This window comes from Aegilops tauschii, chromosome 3 (genome assembly GCF_002575655.3).
Source record: "Aegilops tauschii subsp. strangulata cultivar AL8/78 chromosome 3, Aet v6.0, whole genome shotgun sequence".
Classification (NCBI taxonomy): domain Eukaryota; kingdom Viridiplantae; phylum Streptophyta; class Magnoliopsida; order Poales; family Poaceae; genus Aegilops; species Aegilops tauschii.
Window position 1 is genome coordinate 481,690,279 of NC_053037.3, and position 13,839 is coordinate 481,704,117.

The 13,839-nt window shown below is 48.7% G+C and overlaps 2 protein-coding genes across 3 annotated transcripts; one reads left to right on the forward strand and one right to left on the reverse strand.

Moving 5' to 3' along the window:
- The first annotated feature begins 6,302 nt into the window (after positions 1-6,302).
- LOC109761511 (fructokinase-like 1, chloroplastic) lies at positions 6,303-11,469 on the forward strand. 2 transcript variants are annotated; one of them, XM_040404442.2, is made up of 4 exons: positions 6,304-7,281; positions 7,411-8,220; positions 8,453-8,593; positions 11,183-11,469. In XM_040404442.2, the coding sequence occupies exons 1-2, from the start codon at positions 6,394-6,396 to the stop codon at positions 8,101-8,103; spliced, it is 1,581 nt and encodes a 526-aa protein (XP_040260376.1). In that variant the 5' UTR covers positions 6,304-6,393; the 3' UTR covers positions 8,104-8,220; positions 8,453-8,593; positions 11,183-11,469. The 2 variants fall into 2 exon arrangements, with proteins under 2 accessions (XP_020175920.1, XP_040260376.1); XM_020320331.4 differs by lacking the exon at positions 8,453-8,593 and having other exon boundaries at positions 6,303-7,281.
- Positions 8,578-13,302, reverse strand: LOC109761510 (O-fucosyltransferase 19). The gene is made up of 8 exons (XM_020320330.4): positions 12,506-13,302; positions 10,906-10,978; positions 10,719-10,789; positions 10,530-10,618; positions 10,321-10,453; positions 9,984-10,213; positions 9,410-9,886; positions 8,578-9,334 (listed from the first exon to the last, which is right to left on the reverse strand). The coding sequence occupies exons 1-8, from the start codon at positions 12,887-12,889 to the stop codon at positions 9,133-9,135; spliced, it is 1,659 nt and encodes a 552-aa protein (XP_020175919.2). The 5' UTR covers positions 12,890-13,302; the 3' UTR covers positions 8,578-9,132.
- Between the last annotated feature and the right edge of the window lie 537 nt (positions 13,303-13,839).

Sequence of the window (13,839 nt, forward strand, 5' to 3'; positions counted from 1 at the left end):
TGGAGTTGAGGTCGGTGGAGCACCAGGGGGCCCATGAGGCGGGGGCGCGCCCAGGGGGGTAGGCGCCCCCCCACCCTCGTGGACAGGGTGTGGGCCCCCTGGCCTTGATCCTTTCGCCAGTATTTTTTATTAATTCCAAAAATATTCTCCGTGAAGTTTCAGGTCATTCCGAGAACTTTTATTTCTGCACAAAAATAACACCATGGCAATTCTGCTGGAAACAGCGTCAGTCCGGGTTAGTTCCATCCAAATCATGCAAGTTAGAGTCCAAAACAAGGGCAAAAGTGTTTGGAAAAGTAGATACGATGGAGACGTATCACCCCCTCCCACGTATATAAAGGAGGGAGGGAGAGAGGCCGGCCCTCTAGGGGCGCGCCAAGAGTATGGAGTCCTACTAGGACTTCCAAGTCCTAGTAGGAATCCCTTTCCTTTTTGGAGTAGGACAAAAGGAAAGAGGGAAAGAGAGAGGGAGTAGGAAAAGGCAAGGGGGGCGTCGCCCCCTTCCTCTAGTCCAATTCGGACCCATGGGGGGGGGGGGGGCGCCACCTCCCCTTGGCCCGCCTCCTCTTTTCCCGTATGGCCCAATAAGGCCCATACTTCTCCCGGTGAATTCTCGTAACTCCCCGGTACTCCGAAAAACACCCGAATCACTTGGAACCTTTCCGATGTCCGAATATAGCCTTCCAATATATGAATCTTTACCTCTCGACCATTTCGAGACTCCTCGTCATGTCCGTGATCTCATCCGAGACTCCGAACAAACTTCGGTCACATAACTCATAATACAAATCGTCATCGAACGTTAAGCGTGCGGACCCTACGGGTTCGAGAACTATGTAGACATGACCGAGACACATCTCCGGTCAATAACCAATAGCGGAACCTGGATGCTCGTATTGGCTCCTACATATTCTACGAAGATCTTTATCGGTCAAACCGCATAACAACATACGTTGTTCCCTTTGTCATCGGTATGTTACTTGCCCGAGATTCGATCGTCGGTATCATCATACCTAGTTCAATCTCATTACCGGCTAGTCTCTTTACTCGTTCTGTAATGCATCATCCTGTAACTAACTCGTTAGTCACATTGCTTGCAAGGCTTATAGTGATGTGCATTACCGAGAGGGCCCAGAGATACCTCTCCGATACACGGAGTGACAAATCCTATTCTTGATCTATGCCAACCCAACAAACACCTTCGGAGACACCTGTAGAGCATCTTTATAATCACCCAGTTTTGTGACGTTTGATAGCACACAAGGTGTTCCTCCGGTATTCGGGAGTTGCATAATTTCATAGTCAGAGGAATATGTATAAGTCAGGAAGAAAGCAATAGCAACTTAATGATCATAATGCTAAGCTAACGGATGGGTCTTGTCCATCACATCATTCTCCTAATGATGTGATCCCGTTCATCAAATGACAACACATGTCTATGGTCAGGAAACTTAACCATCTTTGATTTAACGAGCTAGTCAAGTAGAGGCATACTAGGGACATTCTGTTTTGTCTATGTATTCACACATGTATCAAGTTTCCGGTTAATACAATTCTAGCATGAATAATAAACATTTATTATGATATAAGGAAATATAAATAACATCTTTATTATTGCCTCTAGGGCATATTTCCTTCACTTGCATCTACTACTATTACTCCACATATCGACCGCTATCCAGCATGCATCTAGTGTATTAAGTTCATGGAGAAACGGAGTAATGCAATAAGAACGATGACATGATGTACACGAGATCTATTCATGCAAGAATAGCCTCCATATTGTTATCCTTAATAGCAACGATACATGCGTGTCTTCCTGCCCCTTCTGTCACTGGGAAAGAACACCGCAAGATTGAACCCATCACAAAGCACCTCTTCCCATGGCAAGAAAAATCGATCAGTTGGCCTAACTAAACCAAAGATTCGATGAAGAAATACGAGGCTATAAATAATCATGCATATAAGAGATCAAAGAAGACTCAAATAATATTCATGGATATAGATATGATTATAAACTCAAAGTTCATCGGATCCCAACAAACACACCGCAAAAAGAGTTACATCAAATAGATCTTTAAGAGACCATTGTATTGAGAATCAAAAGAGAGAGAGGAAGCCATCTAGCTACTGCCTACGGACCCTTAGGTCTATGGTGGACTACTCACGCATCATCGGAGAGGCACCAATGAGGATGATGAACCCCTTCGTGATGGTGTTAGATTGGATCTTGTGGTTCTGGAACTTGCGGCGGCTGGAATTGTGTTTCGTCGACTCTCCTAGGGTTTCTGGAATATTTGGGGATTTATAGGGCGAAGAGGCGGTGCAGGGGGGCTATGTGGGGGGCACAACCCCCCTGGGCATGCCCTGTTGGGTTGTGCTCCCCACGGGCCTCCCCTCTGGCACTTTCTTGGCCCGCAAGGTGTCTTCTGGTCCAGAAAAAATCTCCAAAAAGTTTCGCTGCTTTTGGACTCCGTTTGGTACTGATATTCTGCAAAGTAAAAACAAGCAAAAACAACAACTGGCACTAGGCACTATGTCAATAGGTTAGTCCCAAAAATGATATAAAGTTGCTATAAAATGAATATAAAATATCCAAGAATCATAAATAACAGCATGGAACAATACAAAATTATAGATACGTTGGAGACGTATCAAACATTCAAAGAAACTAAACCACATACCTAACAATTGGGAGCAAGGAGTTCTAGTGTGTGATAAATTGGTAAACTGAAAGAAGTGGCCACGGGGTGGACTTGACCCTCTGTTTCATCTCTCCACGGGGTGGACTCGTCCGCCGACTCGGACGATCTGCCACCAGCCGCCGACTCCTACAACAACGCTGGTGACCGAAAGGGTAAAGGACCGGCGAGGAAGTGGTGAAGCTCCGGCGTCTCTATCTTCAGTTTCAAGTTTTTAGTAATCTTGTTTAAACTTGTCCTGGTAATACGGAATTATGCATAAAACCTTCCCTTATGGTTGATACTATGTAATGATATGCTACTGGTGCCGGACCTTAGTTTGAGCCCGGCCTTAGATCTTTGGGTTGCTGTAGGGAAAGTTTGGAGGGGGGGAGGGGTGGCTCCTTCCCTTTTTCTTCTGGAGTGAGCTGAAGATGCGCGGTTTAGAAGAGTAGGCTACTTTCTTTTGGTTCTCTTGTAAGACTTGGTGATTTCTAGTAATGGAAATAGGAGAGATGATCTCTCTTTTATAAAAAAAAGAAGAAGTTTAGACTTGTCCGTCGTTTATGTGGAATATGGTCTTTTGAACATCCGTCGGTGATCTTTTGGTGATCGGAATGTGCATTTTTATCTCCGATTCTATGTTTGTGTGATGATTTACGTTGTTTTTATCTACGTTACATGCTTAGTATGGAATGAGGTACCGGATATTAGGTTGATCATAGTGGGGAGTAACTTAGACTAGTAACATGCATATGTTACTAGTCTATGTTACTACCTTTATAGTGCATAGTATCATAGATTAGTATCATAGATGGTCTCATTTATTGCCATGCATGACACATAGTAGCATCATATTTATTATGTTACGGTATCTACCTATATTACTATAACCATTTCTCTCTTCTTTAATTGTCTGTCACATAAGCATGGTTGTGAGTCCCAAGTGCATGATACTACTTATGTTACCTCCACTATGGCCAGCCTTAGATACACGGATGTGGACGACATGATTTGAGAAGTGTCCGGTTAGTACCAGCGTCTGTGGGCGTTCGAGGACCGGATTTACAGGTCCTTGGCTGTAGATGCTCTAAGAGCAGGTCTAGTAGAACCCTCAAACCCTTAAAGCAGTTTTAAGAGTTGAGAAGTGCCAGTTTTTGGCACTTTTAAGGGTAAAACAGGGGCAAAGACTAGAACCCTCAAACCCAACCCCTAAACTACTTTAAGGGTTGGATTTGAGGGTTCTAGTCTTTGCATCAACCCCAACCTTTAAAACTGTCATTTCACATATCACACATTTCATCATATGACATATCACAAATTCCATCACATTTGACATAAAACAATAATCATTCTAGTTATCATTACACCACCGAATAAAACAATAATCATTCAAATTATTACAACAATGTTTGAGCAAATTACAATAATTGTTCGAATCAAATAGGACATAGAAAAGTAAAACAAAGATACATCATGGGCCAATGCGCCGCCCATCCAACTGCCAGTGGTGCTCTACTAGATCATCCCGGAGCCGACCATGAGTGGTTGCATCCTCAATCTCACGATGTGCTTGAAGAAAAGTGTGTATGCGAGAAGGGTTTCTTTCCGGTTGCACACGGGTACCAACATTGTCATAGAAACAAGGGAGGTTTAACCCTCTCTCATCCTCTAGGATCATGTTGTGTAGAATCACACAACATTTCATGATGTTCACCAAGGTTTTTTTGTCCCAAAACCGAGCTGGACCCCGAACTATGGCAAACCTTGCTTGCAAAACACCGAAAGCTCTCTCAATATCCTTGCGGGCTGCCTCTTGTGCCTTGGTGAAATGAGCCTCTTTTCTTGTTAAGGGCACCCCATTTTTCTCCTTGATGGACTTCACAAGAGTTGCCCATTCGGGATAGATGCCATCGGTGAGATAGTATTCCATTGAGTACTCATTGTCCATGATTTTGTAGTTGCAAGCTGGAGCATCCCCAGAAATTAATCTTTTGAACAAAGGAGATCTATTGAGGACATTGATATCATTGAGTGTTCCCGGCAACCCAAAGAATGCATGCCAAATCCATGTGTCCTCCGATGCTACGGCCTCAAGCACAATGGTAGCATCACGGCTTTTACCGCAATACATGCCGTGCCATGCCTTTGGGCAATTTTTCCATGTCCAATGCATGCAATCAAGACTACCTAGCATCCCTGGCCATCCCCTTTTTTCATTGATTTCCATCAGTCTCTTTGTATCTTCCTCGTTTGGTGCTCGAAGATACTTCTCACCATACAACTTGATAACCAACTTTGCAAACCTACGGAGGACTCTGTGGTTGTATCTTGTCCAATGCGAAGATACTCGTCGGTATAGTCCGCGGGTATGCCATAGGCGAGTACCCGCATTGCCGCCGATATCTTTTGGTATGCACTAAACCCCATGATACCGGCGGCGGATCTACGACGCTTGAAATAATGGGAGGCCGCCTCACAATCGATGACAATCTTCACAAAAAGACTACGGCGCATTCGGTACCTTCTGCGGAAGAGGCGGGGAGGGTATGTAGGTACCTCGTCGAAGTAGTCTTGCATCAAATGCTCGTGCCCAAGAGCGCGGTTCCGATAGATGGTGACTCGCCCCATCTTCGACCCTCTCCTCTGATCCATCAGCTTCGCGCGGTCTTCAATCGCTTGCACGTCGACGAGGAGGCTCATCGTCTCGACGTCGTCGTCTTGCAACAACTCGTCAATGTCCGAATCGTCGGATGACGACCAAACCGACGAATCGGAAAACGAGTCCGTGGCAACGTCATCGGTGTTCATCTCCATCTACAAAAGGCATTCAATATTTAGTGCTACAAATTGAAACAATAAAGAAAATGAAACAAAAAAGAAAACAATTAACATACCTTCGGGCGCGGCCGAGGCGGAGCAGAGGCCGAGGCGGCGGCGCGGGGCGCGGCCGAGGCGTGGCGTGGACGGCGCCGCCGGGCGAGGACGGCGGGGCGGAGGCCGAGGCGGGCAGGGGGCGCGGCAGAGGTGGGTTGGGGAGGACGCGGCGGGGCGGAGGCCGAGGCGGGTTGGGGAGGACGCGGCGGGGAGGACGCGTGGCGGCCGGGGCCGGGGAAGACCGCGGCGGGGCGGAGGGCGGGCAGGGGCGGCGATCCGCGCGGAGAGGAGGAGGCGCGGCCTCCGGGGCCGGGGATGGACGCGGCCGAGGCGTGAGGCGCCGGCGGGATGGCGGAGACGGCGGCGGGCGGGCGGCCGGATCCGCGCGGCGGCGCGGAGGTTGGGGAGGATGAAACTTCCCTCCCGCGCGTCGTTGCTACGATTGCAGGTCGACCTCTGTTTTCCTCCCAAACCCTCACTTCTACAGGTTGGAGATGTGTTTCCGGGTTGGGCCTCTAAAAAAATTTAAGGGTCTAAGGATTAAAGGGGTCTAGTCTACGCATTTTCTTCTGTCAAAACTGTAAAAAAAAAAAACAGTTATTTTTACAGATTTGGGAGTTTAGGGTAGTACTAAAGATGCTCTGAGGCTCTACAGGGCGCGCCCAGGGGGTTGACAACTTGTGACAACTGGTCAGATCCACTTCGCCCGTTAAGGAGCAACCCAACGATGTTAACGGTCGCTAAACCCTTACCGGGTCGCACTGGATAGAGTCGAACACTAGCTTCTCCCCCCTCCTGTTCACCGGCGACGAATTCCGCGAAGAAGAGAGGGGCAATGGCCATGGCCGCCGCCTCCCCGTTCCTCCTCCTGCAACCTCTAGCGCCCAAGGCCCATCGCCCTTTCGGACCTCTACACCCCAGCCTCCTCCGGACCCGCCTCCTCCGCTGCTCGCCCAACGGCGGCGCGGCGCCGGAACCCCCTCCTAAACCCACCCCACGCCGCGGGCGGAAGAAGGCGTCGGAGCCGGGCTCGTCGCCGCCCAAGGCGAAGGCGACGAGGCGCAAGACCAAGAAGGCGGGGCAGGACTCCGACTCAGAGGGCGAGGAGGAGCCGGCTGCGAAGCCGAAGACCCGCCGGACCAAGAAGTCCCCAAAGCAGGAAGCCAAGAAGCAGCAGGAGGAGGAGGAGGAGGCCCACGCGGAGGAGCCTCGGAGCGCGGCCCGCGAGGAGGACGCGGGAAGCGACGGCGACGACGGGGCGGATTTGCCGTACGAGTGGCCGCCGCTGGTGTGCTGCTTCGGGGCGCCGCGGTGGGAGTTCGTGCCGACGGTGCGGGTGTCGGACCAGCAGATGCACCCCGACCAGTACTCCACCTGGCTGCACCTGCAGTGGGAGCCGCCCGAGTTCGCGCGCTCGCCGGGGAGCGCCTCGAGCAACGTCGCCATCGCGCTCACCCGGCTCGGCGGCCGCGCCGCGGTGCTTGGCAAGGTCGGCGACGACGACTTCGGCCACGAGCTCGTGTACCGCATGAACCGCGAGCGGGTGCAGACCCGCGCCATCAGGTTTGACGGCGCCGCGTCCACAGCCATCGCCCGGATGAAGGTGGCGTTCCAGGACAGAGAGGACGGCGAGGGCGGGACATGTCTGGTGGCCGAGACGGTGAAGAGCTCTGCCGAGGACTCGCTCCACAAGGACGAGATCAATGCAGATGTGCTGAAAGAGGTGAGTGCGTGTTCTTTGTGGTAAAAGATTTAGTTTGATGCCGTCTCCATAGGCGAGAAACTGCATTATATACCATATTTGTTATAAGCACAGAATGAATTTCAGATCTAATATGTGATAATTGCACAGGCGAAAATGTTGCATTTCAATTCTGAAGTACTGCTGACGCCGTCAATGCACGACACGCTCTTCAGAACCATTGAGCTGTCCAAGAAATTTGGAAGCAAGATATTCTTTGATCTCAATTTGCCATTGCCTTTGTGGAGGTCAAGGGATGAGACAAAAGAGTTCATAAATAGGGCATGGAAGGAGGCTGATATCATAGAGGTGTCAAGGGATGAGCTTGAATTCCTCCTCGATCACAAGTATTACGAATATAAGCGAGCCACCCCGCCTCAGTATTATTTGGATGGGTTCCATCTAACAAGGAACTGGCCACAGTACTACCACTATACCCCTGAAGAAATTGCTCCGATTTGGCATGATGGAATAAAACTCTTGCTGGTGACCTATGGAACACTTCGTATCCACTACTACACACCCAAGTTTCATGGCTGTGTGGTTGGAACGGAGGATGCACTCATAACTCCGACCACAACTGACCGGACAGGTTCTGGTGATGCTATTGTTGCTGCTGCTATTAGGAAGTTGACAACTTGCCCTGAGATGTATGAGGACCAGGATACATTGGAGAGGGAGCTCAGATTTGCTGTTGCTGCTGGTATCATTTCGCAGTGGACTATTGGTGCCGTGCGAGGGTTCCCCACTGAAAGTGCTACCCAGAACTTGAAGGAGCAAGTATATGTGCCTTCTATGTGGTGATTGGTGAACTAGTAAATCATTTCTGATGAAGGAGGCAGAAACTTATTTTGCGAGCGTGGTTCATGAGTGGTGCAGCAGAAGTGAACAGGGATACTATTTTACCACAAAAGTTGACAGGTACCTTTGTCTACCAGTTTATCAGATATTATTTTATCATCCAATTTCTATCATAACAAATGTAAACTTCAGTAGGAAAATGTGCCTGTCAAGAAAGACTTATATTGCCTGGTGATTTTTTATTGTATATCAAATACATAGTGATGCCTTATATGCTACTGTTAAAGCCACCTCTTTTTTACTTTTTTATGTTTAATGCCTACCCACTAAGCATAACTGATATGCCACACAGCAAGCCACAGAGGAATATAGAAGTTTAATGCGAGGAACTACCTGCAATATATCTGATGATAGACAAAAAATGCTACAACAGAATTCAATCATTTCAATAGCAGCTAAAGGAAAGAATACATCAAATGAAGTAATGAACAAGGTTATTTTCTTCTTATTATTATTCATCACTTGCCGGTTACAACTTGGTCTGTAGCTGATAAATATTGCATATACACAAATCCATCCTGAATAAAGTCGATACTTCCTAAATGAATACAAATTTTTAAAAAAGAGAGCAAAGACTGTACATTCACAGTATAAACGAAGTACAAACATGTATCGAAAGTCTTCTGTCTTGCTAATCCTATCCTCTGTTGTACATATGTCCTCTGAAACTACTCGAAATCTCTTTGTCTTCCGATCCATCGTACACTTGAATAACCAATTTGTTGAAAATGCACTTCTCGGAGGACAATTAGTGAACCTCTCTTTCCCACCTCCATATGCAAGAACGAGTATTGCATACATAGTCTGGAAAATAATCTGTGGTATGTTGCTGTCAGATTACTAGGAGTTGCACTATTTGGTTTATCTCAATCATCCTAAGAGATGTCTACCTATTTCCATTTCACATCTCACATGCAGCGAAGAGGGCTGAAATATCCCCAGTCCCCACCTCTTTAGAGTAAGTCCATGTCGCTAAATCCTTTGTGTTTTTTTGCACAAGCACCCTGGGAGAGGATTTGCATAAAAATGCTCCTCTTGCCTGGGACTTTGACCAGACAACCTCTGATATGGACCTCCAAGTCTGTTTTCATGATGTGTTTTCACTTTGCTTTGAAAGTCGTTCCAAGTAATTGTACCCTCATCAAGCTTGTCAATGAGCTCCACAAGCTTCTGCCTGTAAACAGTTAAAGAATTAGCACTTAGAGTTGAGATGTACTAATAACTTATAGCAGCATTCCCATGAATGTACCTGTCAGGGTTAATGGTTGTCCGGAATCCTTCAAATCTTCTATGACCCTGTACTGCTTTGGCCATATTTCCGTCATATGTATACACAAAAACATCACTCTGGAGGGCTACATTGTAGTCCACTGCAGCTAATCTGTTTTGGTACGGCTTGAGGGGCTCTAATTCATCTACTGTTGCTAGACTATAATGTGTGTAGACATTTGGATATGCGGCCTTTAATTCGTCCATGCTATGCCCACCATATATTTCACCTGCTACAATGTAGATATTTGTCGTGGAAGGATAGCCCATAGCTTTAAGAAAAAGAGCTGCTTCACGAGGAGTCATAGGGCAGCCTCCTTGAAGTCGCCTCTCCTTGCTGTTAATTTCCTTTTCTTTCCAGTGCCGCACCTTGAGTCTCATTTCTCTCAGCTCCTCTGCCTCCTGACGTGTTAGATTATGGCTGCAGCCAGTAAATGAGAGCATGTCCTTCTCATATCTGTGAGTTGATAAGGAAAACAAATATATTACTGAGCTACATATTCCTCTGCAGCGAAATGATATTAGATTTATTAAACATGTGCAGTTGCGGTCACCTTAAATGAAGTGCGATATAATGGTTGGACCCATTCCTCAGTCTATCAACTAGAGTATTACCTAGATCTTCAATTTCTTTCTTGAATTTTAGTGCCTCGTAATTCGTTCGGCAGCGGAGTTGTTGGATATGAGGAGCAAGACCGTTGTTGACAATTCGTGAATCTGTATGTGTGAATCTAACAACTTTGACCTTCTTTAGTGTCCTCGTGAAAGCTCTGTAGTAAGAAGCCTGCAAAAAGGAACTAGAAATCCATCATCGTTCAGCCATAGAACTGTCCTTATTTGTAAGCAACTACAATGTCAACTTGAGTAGTTCCTGGAGTAGTTTGTTCATACCCTGGACCAGGAAGATGGTGCCCTCATATAGAGTTTCGACCTTCTGTAAGCTGGCGGCAAGGAGTCCACAATCACAATATCATTCTCTAGAGTTTTCTTGAAATGCTCCACATCAAATATATCTTCGAAATCACTGCATGCCAAAACCAAAAACATCAGTCACTGGAATAGTTTGATAGGATCCTCGTTATTGTGGTGAAGAGAAGCACCTTGGATCGGTCCAAAATGATCTGTGATCCAGTGTAGGGATTACTAGTGTCGCATTCATGAGCTTAGCAACTGCAACCATATCGCTTATCTGGGAGGATGATTTCAAACAAATGTAAGTGAACTACTGAAAGGCATCTTCAGACTCTAAATTTAGTCTTTCTGGAAGAAAAACATGAATGTGCACTCACTCCCATTCTCATCTGGTTCAGTCCACCATTGGCATCAACCATAATATAGCCAGCTGTTGCATTGTTTGTTCCTGCAAAAGGAGCATAGCAATTTTGGTCAAGTTTACACGCTCATTTCAGGGTAGTATTAACTTTGAAGGTTGAAGGTCGTTAGTTCAAACTATTGGATGTGGAAGTGGGGACTTACTGCGGTGGTTTCTCGGGCGTTCGATGCATTTGCTGTAACCCTCGCTAGCTGGCATCGTCCATATCTTGGGAATCTGTTTGTGTTGTCACTGAACCTCAGTACTACATAGCTAGCTGATCATATCATTTGAACAAGTGTTTGCTTTTCATGTAAGAAGGAAAGCTAGCTAAGCAAAACTAGACGGTCTGGATCGCCGCTAGGAACATCAGTATCTTCTTTTTTCTAGAGAATGAACATCGGTATCTGACTGACACCCATTCTGCTACATCATTTTCAGGTATAAGGACGCTTTAATCAGCGTGTAACACAGGCAGCGAGCCACGTTTCGTACTGTCCAATCAGCGGGGAACTCTTTTGTGCGAGTGTTTCCAGTCACAGAAGCACTATTGTAGCACTTCGTGGGGATAGGATTGATTGATGTGAGACCGGAGAGAATGCAGCACTCGAATTCTCTTTTCCTAGAAGCTTATGTAGAAGTTTTGTAGACTAAGCAAAGCTAGGAACCTCTAGTAATTTTGTTCATCTGCAGAACTCAGAGCCTCTGCTGGTCATTTCTATCTTGAATCCCCATGGCCCTTTTTTTGGTTTTAAAACCGCTTTCCACTACTCCCTCCGATCGGAAATAAGTGTCGTGGTTTTAGTTCAAATTTGAAGTAAAACCACGGCACTTATTTCTGATCGGAGGGAGTACCGCGGCGGTAGAAATTGACGGTGTGTTTCTACAAGTGTCGTTGCAAGCGAGCGAATCCCGGTTCTGGGAACCTCAACTTGAGCATCGACATCACCCATGGCCTTAAACCACAGGGAGCCACTACTCTACCCAGAATGAGTTGAATTTTCCAGCGGGGTGACCACCAATCATGAATACGCAGGAAAAAGAAGAAATAGCGATGTGGATGAGAATACAGGTATACGGCCGCACCACAGACGAAACGAAAAGAAGGGGCACTCAGCATTCATCCGTCGACAGAGACACGGACGGGGACGCTTCCCCTCGAAGCTGCGAAGGGTATTTTGTACTACTCGGTCTACTTGCTTCGAACTCGCTCCGTTCCTAAATATAAGCCCTTTTAAAGATTTTAATATGAACTACATGTGGAGCAAAATGAGTGAATCTACATTTTAAAATACGTGTATATATATCAGTATGTTGTACGTACTGAAATCTCTAAAAGGGTTTATATTTGAAATCTCTAAAAGGGTTTATATTTAGAAATCGGAGGGAGTATGATTCTACGGCAAGAATACAACTAGGCTACTGCTACGACCTGAGCTGAGCTGAACGCCCGCCAAGAAACTCCTCGAATTCTCTTCTCTTCTCTTGCGTGCGCACACACGCACGGAGACGGAGACGAAGACCTGGGCACGCCTCTGGCTCCGCCGTTCGGCGACGATTTCCCACCCGTTTTTGGCCCCATGCACGCACGGCGCGTTCCCAAACGGAATTCGTCCGAGCTTTCCCGTTTTAACAAAACCAAAAGTGCTAACTACTTTAGTGCATGCGGTGTCTACACATGTGTACTCTGGTTCTTAGCTTGCCTTTTTGCAACGAACTTGGCGGCAATGAGCCGAGCGGGCAGCGGCGAGACGCAGCACTTACCGGCGTGTCGGGCGACCGGCGAGCGAGGGCCGTCAGGTTCTCCTCCCGCCAGCCCAGCGCCTCCCCGTCCACCCTCCGCAGCAGCCTCCCGCCGTCGCCGTCGCCGCCGCCGACGGCCCGGTGCGAGCCGAGGAGCCCGACGAGGACGAGGAGGCCCAGCAGCGACGCCACCGCGTTGCGCACCCACGCCTGGTCGACCACGGACGACGCCCTCTTGCCGTAGCTCCTCCTCACGGAGAACAGCGCCCGGACCCCGCGGTGCCTGCCGCAGCCGTCGGCGTCCGGCCGCTCGACGTCGGTGAGGCGGCGCCGGTGCGCCACGGACGAGGACGACGGGTCGGGGCCGACGGAGGACGCCGCCGCTGGTGCCGCCGCCACTGCCATGGCCGGCCGGCCTCGTTCGGCGACGTGGTACGGCCCAAGGATAGGAGCCTGATCGATCGGTCGGTCGGTTGCGATCGGGGAGAGAGAGGCCCGGCCGGGAATCGATCGGGCGGGGGCCGACGCTTCGCTAGCTGGCTTGCCTTCGCCGCAAGCCTCCGTCCGTGCGCCGCCGCCCGCCGCGCGCGCCCACGCGAGCGAGCAACTGCGCTCGGAGAACGTGGGGGGCGAGAGTGGGGGATTCGGTTCGCCCGAGAAGAGGAGAGCAGTCGTGCGTTTCGCGGCTCGGCTGGAGCTCGTGTGGGTAGGGGAAGTTAAAAGTTGCGCGCTGGGTAGAGTTCGCGCCTCGGACGATGGATCCCTCGCTCGCCTCGCACGCTCCCTGGCGTGGCCGGGCACGTCGTTTTATATCGATCGCCTTTCCGGGCGTGTTGCGCGGGCTTAGCCGATGGGGGCCCTGGTTAGGTTCGTTCAAGATACTGCGTTTCGCAGCGTTTTCAACTCAAGACTTCTTACCTGGGATACCATACAGAATTCATGTTGTAGCCAGTGGCTCCAAAAGTTTAAACTGATGTAAAGAGGCAGACAATATCTGATGAGTGTCCCCACTTGTATCCGATGTGGGAGCGCGTTCTCGGCCGCCACAGTATGCCCATCGATTGTTGTGCTGAATTTGTTTGGCGTGCCTTCACCGCCTGCCATCCCTCCTGGGCTCGTCCGCTTCTAAGCACGACGATGTGTTGTGTCCTTTGGGTTGTTTGGAAGACCCGAAACCGGATGGTGTTTGATAACATTCGGAGCTCCGATCTTGACTTGCGGCATTCGGTCCGGGAGCACCTCCGATTGTGGGTCGTCCGGCCCCCCCTCCCGCGTTGACTGTGCCCCGTTGCTGCTATGGTGTGAATCTATCTGTAGCTGATTCCCCCCTTCTCTCTCTCTCTCTCTCTCTCTCT